This window comes from Miniopterus schreibersii, assembly GCF_964146895.1.
Source record: "Miniopterus schreibersii genome assembly, chromosome: 1".
NCBI lineage: Eukaryota > Metazoa > Chordata > Mammalia > Chiroptera > Miniopteridae > Miniopterus > Miniopterus schreibersii.
In genome coordinates, this window is record NC_138101.1 from 90,414,764 (window position 1) to 90,430,720 (window position 15,957).

A 15,957-nucleotide genomic window follows, 5' to 3' on the forward strand; every position below is an offset into this window, starting at 1 on the left:
CTGGGACCCAGAGCCCGGGATGCCACGATGCCGGCCCCGCGCCGCAAGCCTGCACTGGCATGGGTGCCCGGCCTCGGTCCGGCCCCACGCCCGGGTCTGGGTTGCCACATGCTGACCGAAAGCCCTGCCGAGGGCACAGCCAGGCCTGCATTAGCCAGCAAACTGGGGGAGGCCTGGTCTACCTGTCCGGTGGGCGGACTTGGGGTGCTCGAACCCCTAAAGTGCAGGAGAGGGTGCTGTGTGCTGCGTTCTCCATGCCCCCACCCCAGCCAAGGGGCAGAGAGCCTGTGACCAGGCCCCAGCTCAGCCATATGGTGCACCTGGCTCTGCTGGCACCACCGCTGTGTGGCCTGGGAACAGGCATTTCGCCGCTCTGGGCCTCCTTTCCCCTCTGTGAGATACAGACAAGACTAATACCTGGCCAGAGAGACTCTACTGATGATTACATGAGACAATGAGGGGAAAGTCCCAAACACTGGGCCTGACACAGAGTGGGCCTCAATAAACATAAGCTCTCCTGGCAGCTTTCATCACTTCCTCATAGAACTTCAGGGCCCTAAGAGGTTCAAGATTACTACAGATGCTACCACTGTGCCCATGCACAGAGGAGGAAACTGAGGATCCCGAAGGCTAAGCCAGTGGCCGAGAAAACAAGGTGCAAAGCACCAGGTGACAAACTGCCTCCAGGTACCCCTTGTACCTCAAGTTCCCCATCTGGAAGACGGGAAGACACCAGTGCTGAAAGGATCTACACAGCTCCTACCAGACAGGCAGAGAAGACAGGTGGTTTGAAAGGCGCTTGTGTTCATCATGCCCAGAGGGAAGGAAAGCTGCCAGGTCTGCGGGCTGCCCCAGTACTCACAGACCCTACAGACCCTACAAACCATCCAGGCCTCCGCGGCTTCGTGGCAAACAGCTCCAGGAACTCCAGCGTGCACTTGGGTTTTCTCCTGGATGCCTGCACTGAAGTGTTGGTTGGAACCGGATTTCCCCACCACATGGTGATGAAAGAGAACACACAGCCTTTTCAGTAAAAGGAGTTAAGACCTGAATAGTAAACTACCTGTTCAGTCATAAACAGATTCCACTGGATTAATGACCCAGATGAGAACAACACATAATCCTGAGGGGGTGTGATATAAACTCCCTGAGGGCACGGATTGGGCTTTTCTCACCCAGGTCTCCCTGCCACACCTCACTCTGCGCCTTGCCCCTAGCAGGAACTCAAAACTTGTGCCGCTGCATGCTTGTATGCATGCTTGTATAAATGATGTGAAACTTCATTTTTCTGCAAGGATAAATTAGAGAAGGGTCATTCACTTTGCAAAAAAAAAAAAAAAAAGAGACTTGATTCCAATTTACAGGCCTGTTACTTCCCCTGAAAATTCCTAGATGCGCGACAACCCAGAGTTGGATGCACACCCCCCTTCGTGGTCTCCTAGGTCCCTGTGTGAACCTTATCTAACCACAATGTTGTAATTGCCTGTTTATTTCACCATCTTCCTCACTGGACTCTAAGCAAATCCCTTGTATGCCCAGCACATAAGTCACCCAACAATATTAATTTAGTTGAATTGAATGCATTCCCTTGAATTGCAAACTATGGTATTAAATATATGCTTGTTCTCTCTCTCTCTCTCTCTCACACACACACACTCACACTCACATATCCCCCCAAATTCCATTTGCAAACAGCTTTTAGAAATAAATCTGCTGTGCAAAGTTCAGGGCTCATTCTCTTTGAGAATACAGTTTAATGATATTTGACCTTTTAATCATGTCCACCTTCAAGCAACAACTACAGCTTTGCTGAATACAGGGCCAGATGCATAGGGAACAAAAGAGCCGAACCAAGAAGTTGGAATAAAGGGCGCCTGGATGTGCTCCCAAAGTGCCTGATAGGAATTAGCTGGTGGCTTGTTAGAACATAGATTTCCATTGTTTTCTATAGACTGTGGAGGATGAGGCCTGGGAATATGTATTTTTAACCAGCTCCTTGGGTCATTCCTGCTGTCAAGCAGGATTGGAAAACAGTGTCCATCCTATCATCAGCCTGCATTGTATCCCCAACAGAAATAAAGACCAGTGATCAGGTACCTACGAGGTGCCAGGTACTAAAAATAAATAAATAAGTAAATAAATAAATAAATAAATAAATAATAAATATGTAGGCGAGGCCTTGGCCAGGTAGATAAGTTAGTTAAAGCATTGTCTCCAAATGCAAAAGTTGTGGATTTGATCCCTGGTGTGGGCACAGACCAGAATCAACCAAGGAATGCACAAGGAAGTGGAACAAGAAATCACTGTTTCTCTCTCTCTCTGTTTCTCCCTTCCTGTCTCTCTCACAAATCAATTGAAAAGAAGATTTATAATTAAAACAAAAGTGTGGGTGGAGTATAGAGTAAGCATGCAGAACGTGAAGAAGTTTGCCAGGTAGAGGGGCAGAAGAGGGATGTTTAGCAGGAGGAACTTCTATTGATATGACCGGTTAGGCAGTGGGAACAGCAGTGCAAGGGCTTAGATACTAAACTGTGCATTAATGCCACAAAGTTCTCTTAAGAACTTTGTGGCATTAATGCGCAGTTTAGTTTTGAAGGTGCACAATGTGTCCTGTGGGAATGGTTGGGAATGAGGTGACTACCTAGCTAAGGCAAGCTTTTGAAAGTCTCCCACACCAGAAAGGAAGAGATCTTACCCTGTAGGCCTTGGGCTGCCAGTCACTGCTCTTAATTCAGAGGATAGGTGGCCTAATTAACTGTGGCCAAAACAACAGGAACCAGGATTGTTTTGGTGTTTCTGTGATGTCATCAGGATCCCAGTTGTCCCTTTTCAGGTGCATGGTTGTCAGTGTTAATATGTCCTTTCCTGGCCAGCTGCTTAGCGAGGGCTCGGAGGCATCATAGTCTCACATGACAGTGTATAAAGGCTGGAAGGCCAGCTTTTCCTTATGCCTTTCTCCTTTCCTTTGAAATTTCTTTTTAAATTATACTTGGCACACAATATATGACTTTTAGCCCGGCCAGGCGTGGCTCAGCGGTTGAGCATTGACCTAGGATCCAGGCGATCGGTGTTCGACTCCCGGTCAGGGCACATGCCCCAGTTTTGGGCTTGATCAATGACTCTCTCATCATTGATGTTTCTATCTCTCTCTCCCCCCCTCCTTTCGTCTCTCTAAAATCAATAAAGATATATTTAAAAAACAAATTTGACTTTCAGTTGTACAACATGGTGGTTTGATATTTACATACTTTAGGATGTTATCACCATGCTAAGTCTAGTCACCCTCTATGTCCATGCAAGTTATTACGACACTGACATATTGCCTGTGCTGTACAGTACATCTGAGTGGCTCACATATGTTATAACTACAAGGTTCACTCCTTATTCACGTTTTTCTATATTATCCGTCTCCTCAACTCACTAGTGTCTGGCATCCATGAGTTTGTTCCCTGTAGCTATTGAGTGTGTTTCTGTTTTGTTTGTTTTGTTGTTTTAGATTCCACATGTGAGACATGTCTTTCTTTATCTTATTTCCCTTAGCATAACAGCCTCTTAGTCCATCCATGTTGTTTTAAATGGCAAGATTTCTTTCTTTCCATGTCTTAGTGATATTTCATTATATACTATATACTTGCTACATCTTCTTTCTTTCTTTTTTATCAAAAGACACCTACATTGATTCCATATCTTGGTTATTGTAAGTAATGCTGCAGTGAACATAGGGGTGCAGATATCCTTTCAAATCTGTGTTTGTTGTAAATGCCCAGAAGTGGATAGCAGTTGTATTTCTAATTTTGTGAGGAATCTCCATGCTGTTTTCCATAGTGACTGTACCAATTTACAATCCCATGAGCAGGGCATGAGACTTTCTCTTTTTCCCGCCATCATGGCCAACCCTTGTTATTTATTTATTCATATCTTGAGGACAGCCATTCTGAGAGGAGTGAAGTCGTCCTGCATTATGGCTTTCATTTGCATTTCCCAGATTACTGATGTTGAGCTATGTGTTTTTTTAAATAGGAGGAAAACTCAGAAGCTTGCAGTTTATTTTCTCTAACATTTAATAAGCTTGGGGTACATCACATGCTCACTCTTAAATCGCTTAGTGGTAACCTACTACTGTGATTAGCTTAGTATAAACATTTCTATTTTTGAGCTGGGCAGATACCACCTTATTTGTGTATCAGGACAGTAAAAGTCCAAATACAGAAGGGGGGGTCTCCAGCAAGAAGGAAGACTTAGGTAGGGAGACAGCAATATTTACTGCAGGAATTCATGGGAGAGTACTGAGCAGAAGTGTCACAAGATTAGTTTTGATGGGGGAACTTTGGTTGTGGTATGAAGGAAGGATCAGCAAGCATTTTCGGTAAAGGGCCTGACTTTAGGCCATGTGATCTGCCATATCGCCTCAAGTTGACATTGTAGTGTGAGAGCAGTCACAGACAATATGTCAGTGAAAAGACATAACTGTATTCTAATGAGACTTTATGTACAAAACTGGATGGCAGGTTGTTTTAGACCCATGGGCCCTAGTTTGTAGAGGACAGACAGAAGGAAACCACATAAAGGGAGTGGGAGACAAAGGAAGCTTTGCCTTCTTGGACTAGCATCGGGCCATGATGAAGCTGAATTCAAGTCAGGAGGGTCAATGCATTCCATTTAAAATGTTGCTGTTTTCTTAGGAGTATGTCTTTCCTGTTTGTTCTGCTTAAAAAATCTTCTTAATTTACAAAAAAACAATAATAGTTGCTGATAGTTTTGACCCTGTGAAAGCCAAGCATTTGACAAGGGCAGTTGACAGCAGCAAAATAGTGCAGAGAAAGAAAAGAGGTCTAGTTCATATGATGTCATGACGATTAAGTGTAAAAAGGTAGTAGAGGGATAGAAACCTAAGATGGTTCATTAATAGGTCTCCAGCTTGTGCACTGGCGTGTGAATTGGACATGGAGAATAGGACTTTATCAGATGAGCAGGGGCGAGCAACAGTTCAACAGGAAAGACCAGTTTTTTCGCACACATGTTGAGTTTGTTGGAATATCCCTGGGTAACTCACCCTATATTTTGGATACAGTTTCTTTGATTCTTTACCTTGTCCTGTCAACAACTGCCTTTCATAGGAGAGCCATGTTTGTAGTGTCATAAGACATTAAGAAAAAGTTTAGAAACCAAGAAATAGAACTGTGTAATCACTAGAACACTACTGTACTATCTTTGAGAAATATCGTTTTTCTCTCGCTACCCCAGTTACTTGATTCATAATTATTGTACAAAGGAAGTAAACCCTGCTTAGTTGGAGAAAATGGTCACAGTGATGTTTCATTTTCTTTACGTAAACTTTCATACTATACAACGTGTTATAAGTTATTGAGATTCTGTATTTTATATTTTCAATAAATATAATTATTGCCTTTTTCATATTATTTTCTGACAACATCATTTCATTTACCTTCCCATGCCTTTATTCAAATAGATCTAGAGGAATCTTCAGACAAAGCATCAAGAAGAAGGAATTCCAGGAGAGGTATGATTGAAATCACCTTCTGCCTCTAATCATGTAGAACATACCATCCTGCATATAAAAAATGACACATAATTCCATTCTGTTAGGAGTTCCTGAACCCACACCTTGGTGGCCTTATTCGCCAGAGAAAATCATAGGACTCAACATATAGTTTTACTCCTATCTGTGATTTACTAGGGTGGAAGGATCATAGGGCAATCAGGAAGGAGAAAATGTGTGTGTGACAAAGTGTGGAGGACACCAGGCACAAGCTTGGAAGAGTTCTTTCCCTGTGGAGTTCCCAGGATGTACTCAAGTATTCCATTGTCAAATTCTGACACAACATGTGAAATGCCATTTACCAGTCCCAGAGCCCCTTTAGACTCAGTGCCAAGGGCTTTATGGAACCCTAATCACATCGGCATTTTCCCCATAGTGTGTTCCAAAATTTTCGATCCCCAGAAGGAAAGCAAGTGTTCAGCATGAATCCCATTCCTTGTACAAATTCCTGGCTCAGGCTGGCCGGGCTCCTAGAGTTTTTCTTAATTTCTTCCTTAATAGACTATTACTCAGTATTATTTAAACAGTTCATAGTAGGTGATTTAAAATCTGAAGCAATATTGTTGGAGAAGCTCATTTATTTAGACACGACTTCTAATACCCCATATGATATCTTAATGTAAAAAAGTAAAAGGATTTTAAATTAAGAGATAGTATGTTTCCTCAATAACCACATTATGACACACTGAAATTGTTAAGAAAAGATCTTTTGTTTAGTTTTTACAGCAAATGGATTGGACTAAGTAAATAAATACTTGTTATTACATACTGATTTGTCTCACTAAAAAGTCATTAAACTAGGAACTGAACTGTACTTCCCTGGAACCAGAAACCAATGGTTAACGATAAAAATGACAACACTTAGCCAGAGGGCAAGGATCCCAATGAGATTGGTTTTTAAAAATATCTACCAGAAGTACAGAAGTCAGAGAGTCAATGCCAGTTCAGAAGCAGAGGTTATTTTACATATTATACCAACAAGGTCTCACTAGGATCAACTTCATTTCTCAGAAGTCAAAACAGAATGAGGCATGTTGACTTCATTAGAACAAGATGATCCTTCTGGTTGTTGGATAATTGTCATGATACTGTAATATCCCTAGAACCAGATGCTCTGTTGCCATTGGTGAAAAGATAATCATAATAAATATTCAAATAGCTCAACTGAGAGTTAACAAGTTATAATAAAAGTAGACCAATGTTTCACTATAACAAAAATGCCAGTGTGCTACCCAGCTGTGGCACTGAGTTCATTGTGCCTGCCGCGTGAACTGTATGAGGACACCTCAGACTTAGTAGACCTTCAACAAGAACTTGTGTAGGCTGGTTTTGCAAATTATAAGAAACACAAAGATGAAATAATGGTTTGACCTTGAAGGTGCTGGTAATATCAGAGAGCTGTGTCTGGTTTATTTCTGTACATTTTTTGAAACAGAATTTTCAAAGAAAATCACAAAATTCAGTTATTCATTGGTTCCGTCTTAATGGTTTCCTATTTAACTCTCAGGTGTCCTTTAGGTACTTGATATTCTTCTATGTTGCAGGATCCAAACATTTAAAAAGCTGGTCTCGTCCGGCATGGCGTGGCTCAGCGGTTGAGCGTCAACCTAGGATCCAGGTGATCGGGGTTCAATTCCCGGTCAGGGCACATGCCCAGGTTGTGGGCTCGATCAAAGACTCTCTCATCATTGATGTTTCTATCTCTCTCTCTCCCTCTCCTTTCCTCTCTGAAATCAATAAAAATATATTTTTTAAAAAAATAAATAAATAATAAATTAAAAAAAAAAAAAAAAAAAAAGCTGGTCTCTGCCCTCCAAGACCTTCTTATTATCTTTGTGATTTTTATTATTTTTAATACTTTACTCAGTGCTTACTAGGTGCCATTGTGCACTAGGCGATTACCTTTGTCATTATTTATTATTTTGCATTGGTGTGTAGTACGTGCCAGACACTTTGAATCCATGATAAAAATTAGTGTTTTAAAAATGTGTGTGAGGCCGTAGCCAGGTAGGTGAGTTGATGAAAGTATTGTCCCCAAATTCCAAAGTTGTGGGTTTCATTCCTGGTAGGGTACATAACAGAATCAACCAAGGAATGCATAAATAAGTAAGACATCAAAACATGATTCTTTCTCTCTCTGTTTCTCCCTTCCTGTCTCTCTAACAAATCAATTTATAAATGAAAAGAAGATTTATAATTAAAACATAAAATGTGTAGGTGGGATGTAAAGTAAGCATGCAGAACGTGTAGAAGTTTGCCAGGTAAAGGGGCAGAAGGGTGATGCTTAGCAGGAGGAACATCTATGGAGAAGACCCGTTTGGCAGAGCGCACAGCAGGGCAAGGGCCCAGATGTACAAGAGAACTTTGCGGCATGAATGCCCAGTTCAGTTCTGCTGGTGCACAGTGTGTCCTGTGGGAATGGCTGGGAATAAGGTGACTACCTAGCTAAGACAAGCTTTTGAAAGTCTCCTACACCAGAAAGGAAGAGATCTTACCCTGTAGGCCTTGGGCTGTCAGTCACATAGAATGCTCTTACTTCAGACGATAGGTGGCCTAATTAACTGTGGCCAAAACAATAGCAAGCAGGATTGTTTTGGTTTTCCATGATGTCATCGGGATCCTAGTTGTGCTCTTTCAGCTGCATGGTTGTCAGTGTTAATGTGTCCTTTCCTGTCCAGCTGCTTAGCGATGGCTCCATGGCATCATATTCTCAAAAGACAGTATATCTTTATACACTGGAAAGATTGCTTTTCCTTATGCCTTTCTCCTTTCCTTTGAAATATCTTGTTAAAAGCACAGTTGGCACACAATATATGACTTTCAGGTCTACAACATGGTGGTTAGACATTTACATAGTTTAGGATGTGATGACCACGCTAAGTCTAGTCACCCTCTATGTCTGTGCAAAGTTATCATGATACTGACATATTTCCTGTGCTGTACAGTACATCCGGGAGGCTCACATATGTGATAAGTGGAAGGTTCATGTTTTAATCACGTTCTATATCATGCGTGCCCTCACCTCACTAACCTCTGGCAACCATGAGTTTGTTCCCGGTCGTTTTGGGATGTGTTTCTGATTTGTTTTGTTGTTTTAGGGTCCATATGTAAGTGAGACATACTATATTTGTCTTTGTCTTATTTCACTTAGCATAACAGCCTCTTGGTCCTTTCATATTGTTGTAAAAGGCAACATTTCATTTTTTTCATGTCTGAGTGATGTTTCATTATATAGCATATACTTGCTACATCTTCTTTGTATACCTATCGAAGGACACCCATTGCTTCCATATCTTAGTTGTTGTAAATAATGTTGCAGTGAGCATAGGGGTGGAGATATCTGTTCAAATCTGTGTTCCTGCTTTTGTTGAAGAAATGCCCAGAAGTGGAATGGCAGGTTTATTTATAATTTCCTGAGACATCTCCATGTTGTTTTTCATAGTGACAGTACCAATTTACAATCCCACGAATAGAGCTTGAGGCTTTCTCTTTTCTCCACATCATGGCCAACACTTGTGATTTATTTATTTATATCTTGAGGATAGCCATCCTGAAAGGAGTGAGGTCATCCTGCATTATGGCTTTCATTTGCATTTCCCTGATTGGTGATGGTGAGCTATATGTTTCTTTTAAATATGAGGAAAACTGAGAGGCTTGCAGTTGACTTCCGCTAACATGTTATAGGCTTGGGCTACATCACAGGCTCACTCTTAAACCACTTAGTGGTAACCTAGGTACTGTGATTAGCTTAGTATAATCATTTCTCTTTTTGGAGCTGGGCAGATACCACCTCATTTGTATATCACGACAGTGAATGTCCACATACAGCTGGGGGTCTCCAGCAAGAAGGAAGATTAAGGTAGGGAGTCAGCAATATTTACTGAAGGGATTCATAGGAGAGTATTGAGCGGAAATGCCATAAGATTACATTTGTTGAGGGCACTCTGGTTTTGATATGAAGGGGGATCAGGAAGCTTTTTCTGTAAAGGGCCTGATTTCAGGTCATGTGGTCTGTCATATCTCCTCAAGACTGCCATTGTAATGTGAGAGCACTCATAGACAATATGTTAGTGAAAAGGCAGGACCCTGTTCCAGTGAGAATTTATGTACAAAACCAGACGACAGGGTGTATTAGACCCCATGGGCCCTAGTTTGCAGAGCACTCATGTAGAGGACAGATTGATGGAAACCACATAGTGGAGTGGCAGACAAAGGAAGCTTTGTCTCCTTGGACTAGCTTCACGCCATGATGAAGCTCTCACCCATCCATGCTGAAATCAAGTCAGGAGGGTCAATTTATTCCATTTAGGATGATTGTGTTTTTCCAAGCCTATGTCTTTCTCATTTGTTCTGCTTAGAAATTTTTAATTTATGAAGGAATAATAATGGTGTAATTTTTGCCCCTCTGAAAGCCAATCATTTGACTTGGGCAGTTGACAGCAGCAAAGTAAAGTAGAGAACGAAAAGTGGTCTAGTTCACATGATTTCATGATGATTAAGCTTAAAAAGTTAGCAGAGCGAGAGTAATCTAAGCTGCTTCATTCATAGGTCTCCAGCGTGTGCACTGGTGTGTGAATTGGATATTGAGAATAGGTCTTCATCAGATGAGCAGGGAAGAGCAACATGAACAGGAAAGACCAATTTTTCCCCACTCATGTTGACTTTGTTGGAATATCCATGGGTAACTCCGCTTACATTTTGGATACAGTTTCTTTGACTTTTAACCTTGTCCTGCCAACAACTTCCTTTCATAGGGGAGCCATGATTTAGTGTCCAGAGATATTAAAAAATATGTTGGAAACAAACCAATAGAACTCTGTAATCAATAGAAGACTGTTGTACTATCTTTGATAATTATTGTTTTCCTCTCGCTACCCCAGTTACTTGATGGATTCATATCTATTGTACAGAGGAATGAAACCCTGCTTAGTTGGAGAAATTTGCCAGTGTGATGTTTCATTTCCTTCATAGGCACTTTCATACGGTAGAGCATATTATCTATCATTAGGATTCTGCATTTTCTTTTTTGAGTAAGTTGCCTTGTTTTTTTGTTTCACATTATTTTCTGACATCATCGTTTCATTTATCTGTTCGTACCTTTGTTCAAACAGATCTCCAGGAATCTTCAGAAGAAGCATCAAGAAGAAGGAATTCCAAGAGAGGTATGCTTGAAATCACACTCTGCCTCTAGTCATGTAGAACATACAATTCCTCATCATAAAAATGCCACATAATGGCATTCTGTTAGGGGTTCCTGAACCCACACCTATGTGGGCTTATTCACTAGAGAAATTCAGAGGATTCAACATATAATTTACTCCTACCTGTGATTGAAGAGACTGGAAGTATCATAGGACAATCAGCAAGGAGAAAAGGTGCGTGTGACAAAGTGTGGACGACAGCAGGCACAAGCTTGCAACAGTTGTCTCCCTGTGGAGTTACCAGAATGTGCTCGAGTATTCCACTGTCAAATTCTGACAACACATGTGAAATGCCATCTACCAGTCCCAGAGTCCCGTCAGACTCCGTGCCAAGGGTGTTATGGCACCCTAGTCACATAGGCATCTTCCCCATAGGGTGTGACAAAATTCTAGATTCCCAGAAGGAAAGCAAGTGTCCAGAATGAATCCCATCAGTTATTTAAAGTCCTGGATCAAGCTGGTTGGGTTCTTATAGTTTTTCTTCATTTCTTCCTCAATAGACCAGTATTCAGTATTATTTAAACTGTTAATTGTAGGTGATTTAAAATCCGGAGCAATATTGTTGGAGAAGAAGTTGATTTGTTTAGTCACAACTTCTAATATCCCATATGATAGGTTTATATAAGATAGTAAAAGGATTTTTGAGTTAAGACATAGGTCCTTTCTTGTATAATCACAGTGTAACAAACTGAATGTGTTAGCAACGGACATGTTGTTTAGTTTTTATAGCAAATAGATTACACTAAGTAAATGAATACTTGTTATTACATACTGCTTTGTCTCACTAAAAAGTCACTAAACTAGGAACTGAACAATACTTCCCTGGAACTAAAAGCCAATGGTTAACGATAAAAACTACAACACTTAGCCAGAGGCCAAGGATCCCAATGATTGGGTTTTAAACACATCTACCAGAGTACAGAAGTCAGAGAGGCAATGCCAGTGGAGAAGCAGAGACAGTTTTACATATTATACCAACAAGGTCTCACTATGATCAACTTCATTCCTCAGAAGTCAAAACAGAATGAGGCATGTTGACTTCATTAGAACAAGGCAATCCTTCTCCTTGTTGAATAATTATCATGACACTGTAATTTTCTGAGAACCACAGGCTCTAATGGCATTGTTCAAAAGAAAATCGTAATATTCAAATAGCTCAACTCCAACTTAACAAATTCTAATAAAAGCAGAGAAATGTTTCACAAATAGAACAATGCCAGTGTGCTACCCAGCTGTGGCACTGAGTTCATTGTGCCTGCCACGTGAAATGCATGAGGACACCTTGGACTTAGTAGATCTTCAACAAGAACTTGTGTAGGTTGCTTTTACAGATTATAGAAAACATAAACAGGAAATAGAAGTTTGACCTTGAAGGTGCTAATACTATCAGGGACCTGTGCCTGGTTTATTCCTGTGTGTTTTTTTGAAACAGAATTTTCAAAGAAAATCTCAAAAGTGAGTTATTCATTGGTCCTCTTAATGGTATGCTATTTAACTGTGAGGTGTCTTTTAGGTGCTAGGTGTTATGCTGATATTGGAGAATTCAAACATTTAAAAAACTTGGTCCCTGCCCTCCAAGAGCTTGTTATTATCATTGTCATTTTTATTATTTCCTATACTTTATTCAGTGCTTACCAGGTGCCAGAGCACACTAGGAGCTTACCCTTGTCATTATTTATTCTTTTCATTGGTGTGTAGTATGTGCTGGACACTTTAAATCCAAGACTAGAAGTAGAGTTTGAAAAATGTGGGTGAGGCCTTGGCCGGTACGTCAGCTGTCTAAAGCGCTTTCCCCAAATGCCAAAGTGGTGGGTTTTGTCCCTGGTCAGGGCACATACCAGAATCAACCAAGGAATGCATAAGGAAGTGGAACAAGAAATCACTGTTTCTCTCTCTCTCTGTTTCTCCCTTCCTGTCTCTGTCAAATCAATTCAAAAGAAGATTTATTATTAAAACATAAAAAGTGTAGGTGGGATGTAAAGTAAACATGCAGAACATGAAGAAGTTTGCCAGGTAAAGGGGCAGAAGGGTGATGTTTAGCAGGAGGAACATCTATGGAGATGACCCGTTTGGCAGTGCGCACAGCAGGGCAAGGGCTCAGATGTACAAGAGAACTTTGCGGCATGAATGCGCAGTTCCGTTTTAGTGGTGCACAGTGTGTCCTGTGGGAATGGTTGGAATGAGGGGACTACATAGCAAAGGCAAGCTTTTGAAAGTCTCCTACAGCAGAAAGGAAGAGCTCTTACCCTGTAGGCCTTGGGCTGTCAGTCACATAGAATGCTCTTACTTCAGACAATAGGTGGCCTAATTAACTGTGGCCAAAAGAACGGTATACCAGGATTGTTTTGGTTTTCCATGATGTCATCAGGATCCCATTTGTCCCTTTTCACCTGTGTGATTGTCAGTGCTAATGTGTCCTTTCCTGTCCAGCTGCTTATCGAGGGCTCCGAGGCATCATATTCTCACATGACAGTGTATAAAGGCTGGAAGGCCTGCTCTTCCCTATGCTTTTCTCCTTTCCTTTGAAATTTCTTGTTAAAAGTATAGTTGGCACACACTATATGACTTTCGGGTGTACAGCATGGTTCTCTGATATTTACATACCTCAGGATGTGATCGCCATGCTAAGTCTAGTCACCCTCTATGTCCCTGCAAAGTTTCTACGGTACTGTCACATCCCCGGTGCTGCACAGGACATCCAGGGGGCTCCCATATGCTATAGCTGCAAGGTTCACTTCCTATTCAAGTTCTTCTATGTCAAGCGTCTCCTCAACTCAGTAGCGTCTGGCAACCATGATTTTTTCCCCTGTAGCTATGGGATGTGTTTCTGTTTTGTTTGCTTTAGATTCCACATGTAAGAGAGACATACTATATTTGTTTTTGCCTGTCTTATTTCACCTAGCTTAACAGCCTCTTGGTCCATCCACGTTCTCGTAAATGGCAATACTTCCTTCTTTTCATGTCTGAGTGATATTTCATTATATACCATATAATTTTCTTTCTTTATCGATCAGAGGACACCTACATGGCTCCATATCTTGGCTATAGTAAGTAATGCTGCAGTGAACATAGGGGTGCAGATATCTTTTCAAATCTGTGTTCCTGCTTTTGTTGAAGAAATGCCCAGAAGTGGAATGGCAGTTTTATTTCTAATTTTCTGAGACATCTCCATGCTGTTTTCCATAGTGACTATACCAATTTACAATCCCAAGAGCAGGGCACGAGGCTTTCTCTTTTCTCCATATCATGGCCAACACTGTTTTTACTTTTTCATTTATTTATTAATTAATTTATTTACACCTTGAGGAAAGTCATTCTGAGAGGAGTGAGGTCGTCCTGCATTATGGCTTTCATTTGCACTTCCCTGATTACTGATGCTGAGCTATATGTTTCTTTTAAATAAAGGAAGATAACTGAGAGGCTTGCAGTTGACTTCCACTAACAATTTTTAGGCTTGGGCTACATCACATGCTAACTCCTAAAGCACTTAGTGGTAAGCAAGGTACTGTGATTAGCTTAGTATAATCATTTCTCTTTTTGGAGCTGGGCAGATAGCACCTTATTTGTGTATCAGGACAGTAAATGTCCAAATACAGCTGGGGGTCTCCAGCAAAAAGGAAAACTAGGGCAGGGAGTCAGTGATATTTACTGCAGAGATTCATTGGAGAGTACTGAGCAGAAGTGTCACAAGATTATATTTGATGGTGGCACTCTGGTTGTGATATGAAGGAGGGATCAGCAAGCTTTTTCTATAAAGGGCCTGATTTTAGGCAGTGTCACCTGTCGTACCTCCTCAAGTCTGCCATTGTAGTGTGAGAGCAGTCATAGACAATATGTCAGTGAAAAGACACGACTGTGTTTCAATGAGAGTTTATGTACAAAACCAGATGACAGGTTGTATTAGATCCCATGGGTCCTAGTTTGCAAAGCCCGCGTGAAGAGGACAGATTGAAGGAAACCACATAAAGGGAGTGGAAGACAACGGAAGCTTTGCCTCCTTGGACTAGCATGAGGCCATGATGAAGCTTTGACCCATCCATACTGAAATCAAGTGAGGATTGTGTTTTTCTAGGCGTATGTCTTTCTCGTTTGTTCTGCTTAAAAAGTCTTAATTTATGATGGAATAATAATAGTTGCCGTTATTTTTGCCCCTGTGAAAACCAATCATTTGACTTGGGCAGTTGACAGCAGCAAAATAAAGCAGAGAAGGAAAAGACGTCTAGTTCACAGGGTTTCATGATGATTAAGTGTAAAAAGTTAGTAGGGGGAGAGAAATCTAAGCTGGCTCATTCATAGGTCTCCAGCTTGTGCACTGGCGTGTGAATTGGACATGGAGAATAGGACTTTATCAGATGAGCAGGGAAGAGCAACAGTTCAACAGGAAAGAGCAGTTTTCCCCATGCGTGTTCACGTTGTTGGAATATCCATGGGTAACAGCCTACATTTTAGATACAGATTCTTTCACTTTTTACCTTGCCCTGTGAACAACTACCTTTCATAGGAGAGCCATGTTTTTAGTGTCATAAGGTATTAAGAAAGATGTTAGAGACAAACAAATAGAACTCCATGATCACTAAAACCCTATCGTACTGTCTTTGAGAATTATTGTTTTTCTCTCGTTACCCCAGTTACTTGATTAATTCATATCTATTGTACAAAGGAATGAAACAGTGCTTAGTCCAAGAAAACAGCCAGTGTGATGTTTCATTTCCGTTTTCATCACTTTCATACAGTAGAGCATGTTGTCTATCATTAGGATTCTGCATTTTCTATTTTGAGTAATTTGCATTGTTGTTTGTTTCACATTGTTTTCTGTGGTCATCGTTTCATTTATCTTTTCGTTCCTTTATTCAAATAGGTCTACTGCAATCTAAAAAAGGAGCAATAAGAAGACCCAGTTCCAGGAGAGGTATGCTTGAAATCACCCTTTGCCTCTAATCATGTGGAACATACCATCTGGCATCATAAAAATGCCACATAATGCCATTCTCCTAGGGGTCCTGACCCACACCTAGGTGGGCTTACTAGAAAAATTCATAGGACTCAACATGTAGTTTTACTTCTACCTGTAATTTACTAGAGTAGAAGGATCATAGGACAATCAGGAAGGAGAAAAGGTGTGTGTGACAGTGTGGAAGACACCAGGCACAAGCTTGCATGAGCCCTGTCACTGTGGAGTTAACAGGATGTGCTCAA

The 15,957-nt window shown here is 41.1% G+C and overlaps 1 protein-coding gene across 1 annotated transcript in view; it reads left to right on the forward strand.

Moving 5' to 3' along the window:
- LOC308567816 (putative ankyrin repeat domain-containing protein 26-like protein) overlaps positions 1-15,957 on the forward strand; it is a gene marked incomplete at both ends in the record, with an annotated part of 466,689 nt that overhangs the window by 11,825 nt on the left and 438,907 nt on the right. The window contains one exon of the mRNA XM_081159828.1: positions 5,471-5,521. Within this exon, the coding sequence (XP_081015954.1) occupies positions 5,471-5,521 (51 nt within the window). The remainder of the gene's footprint in view (positions 1-5,470; positions 5,522-15,957) is intronic.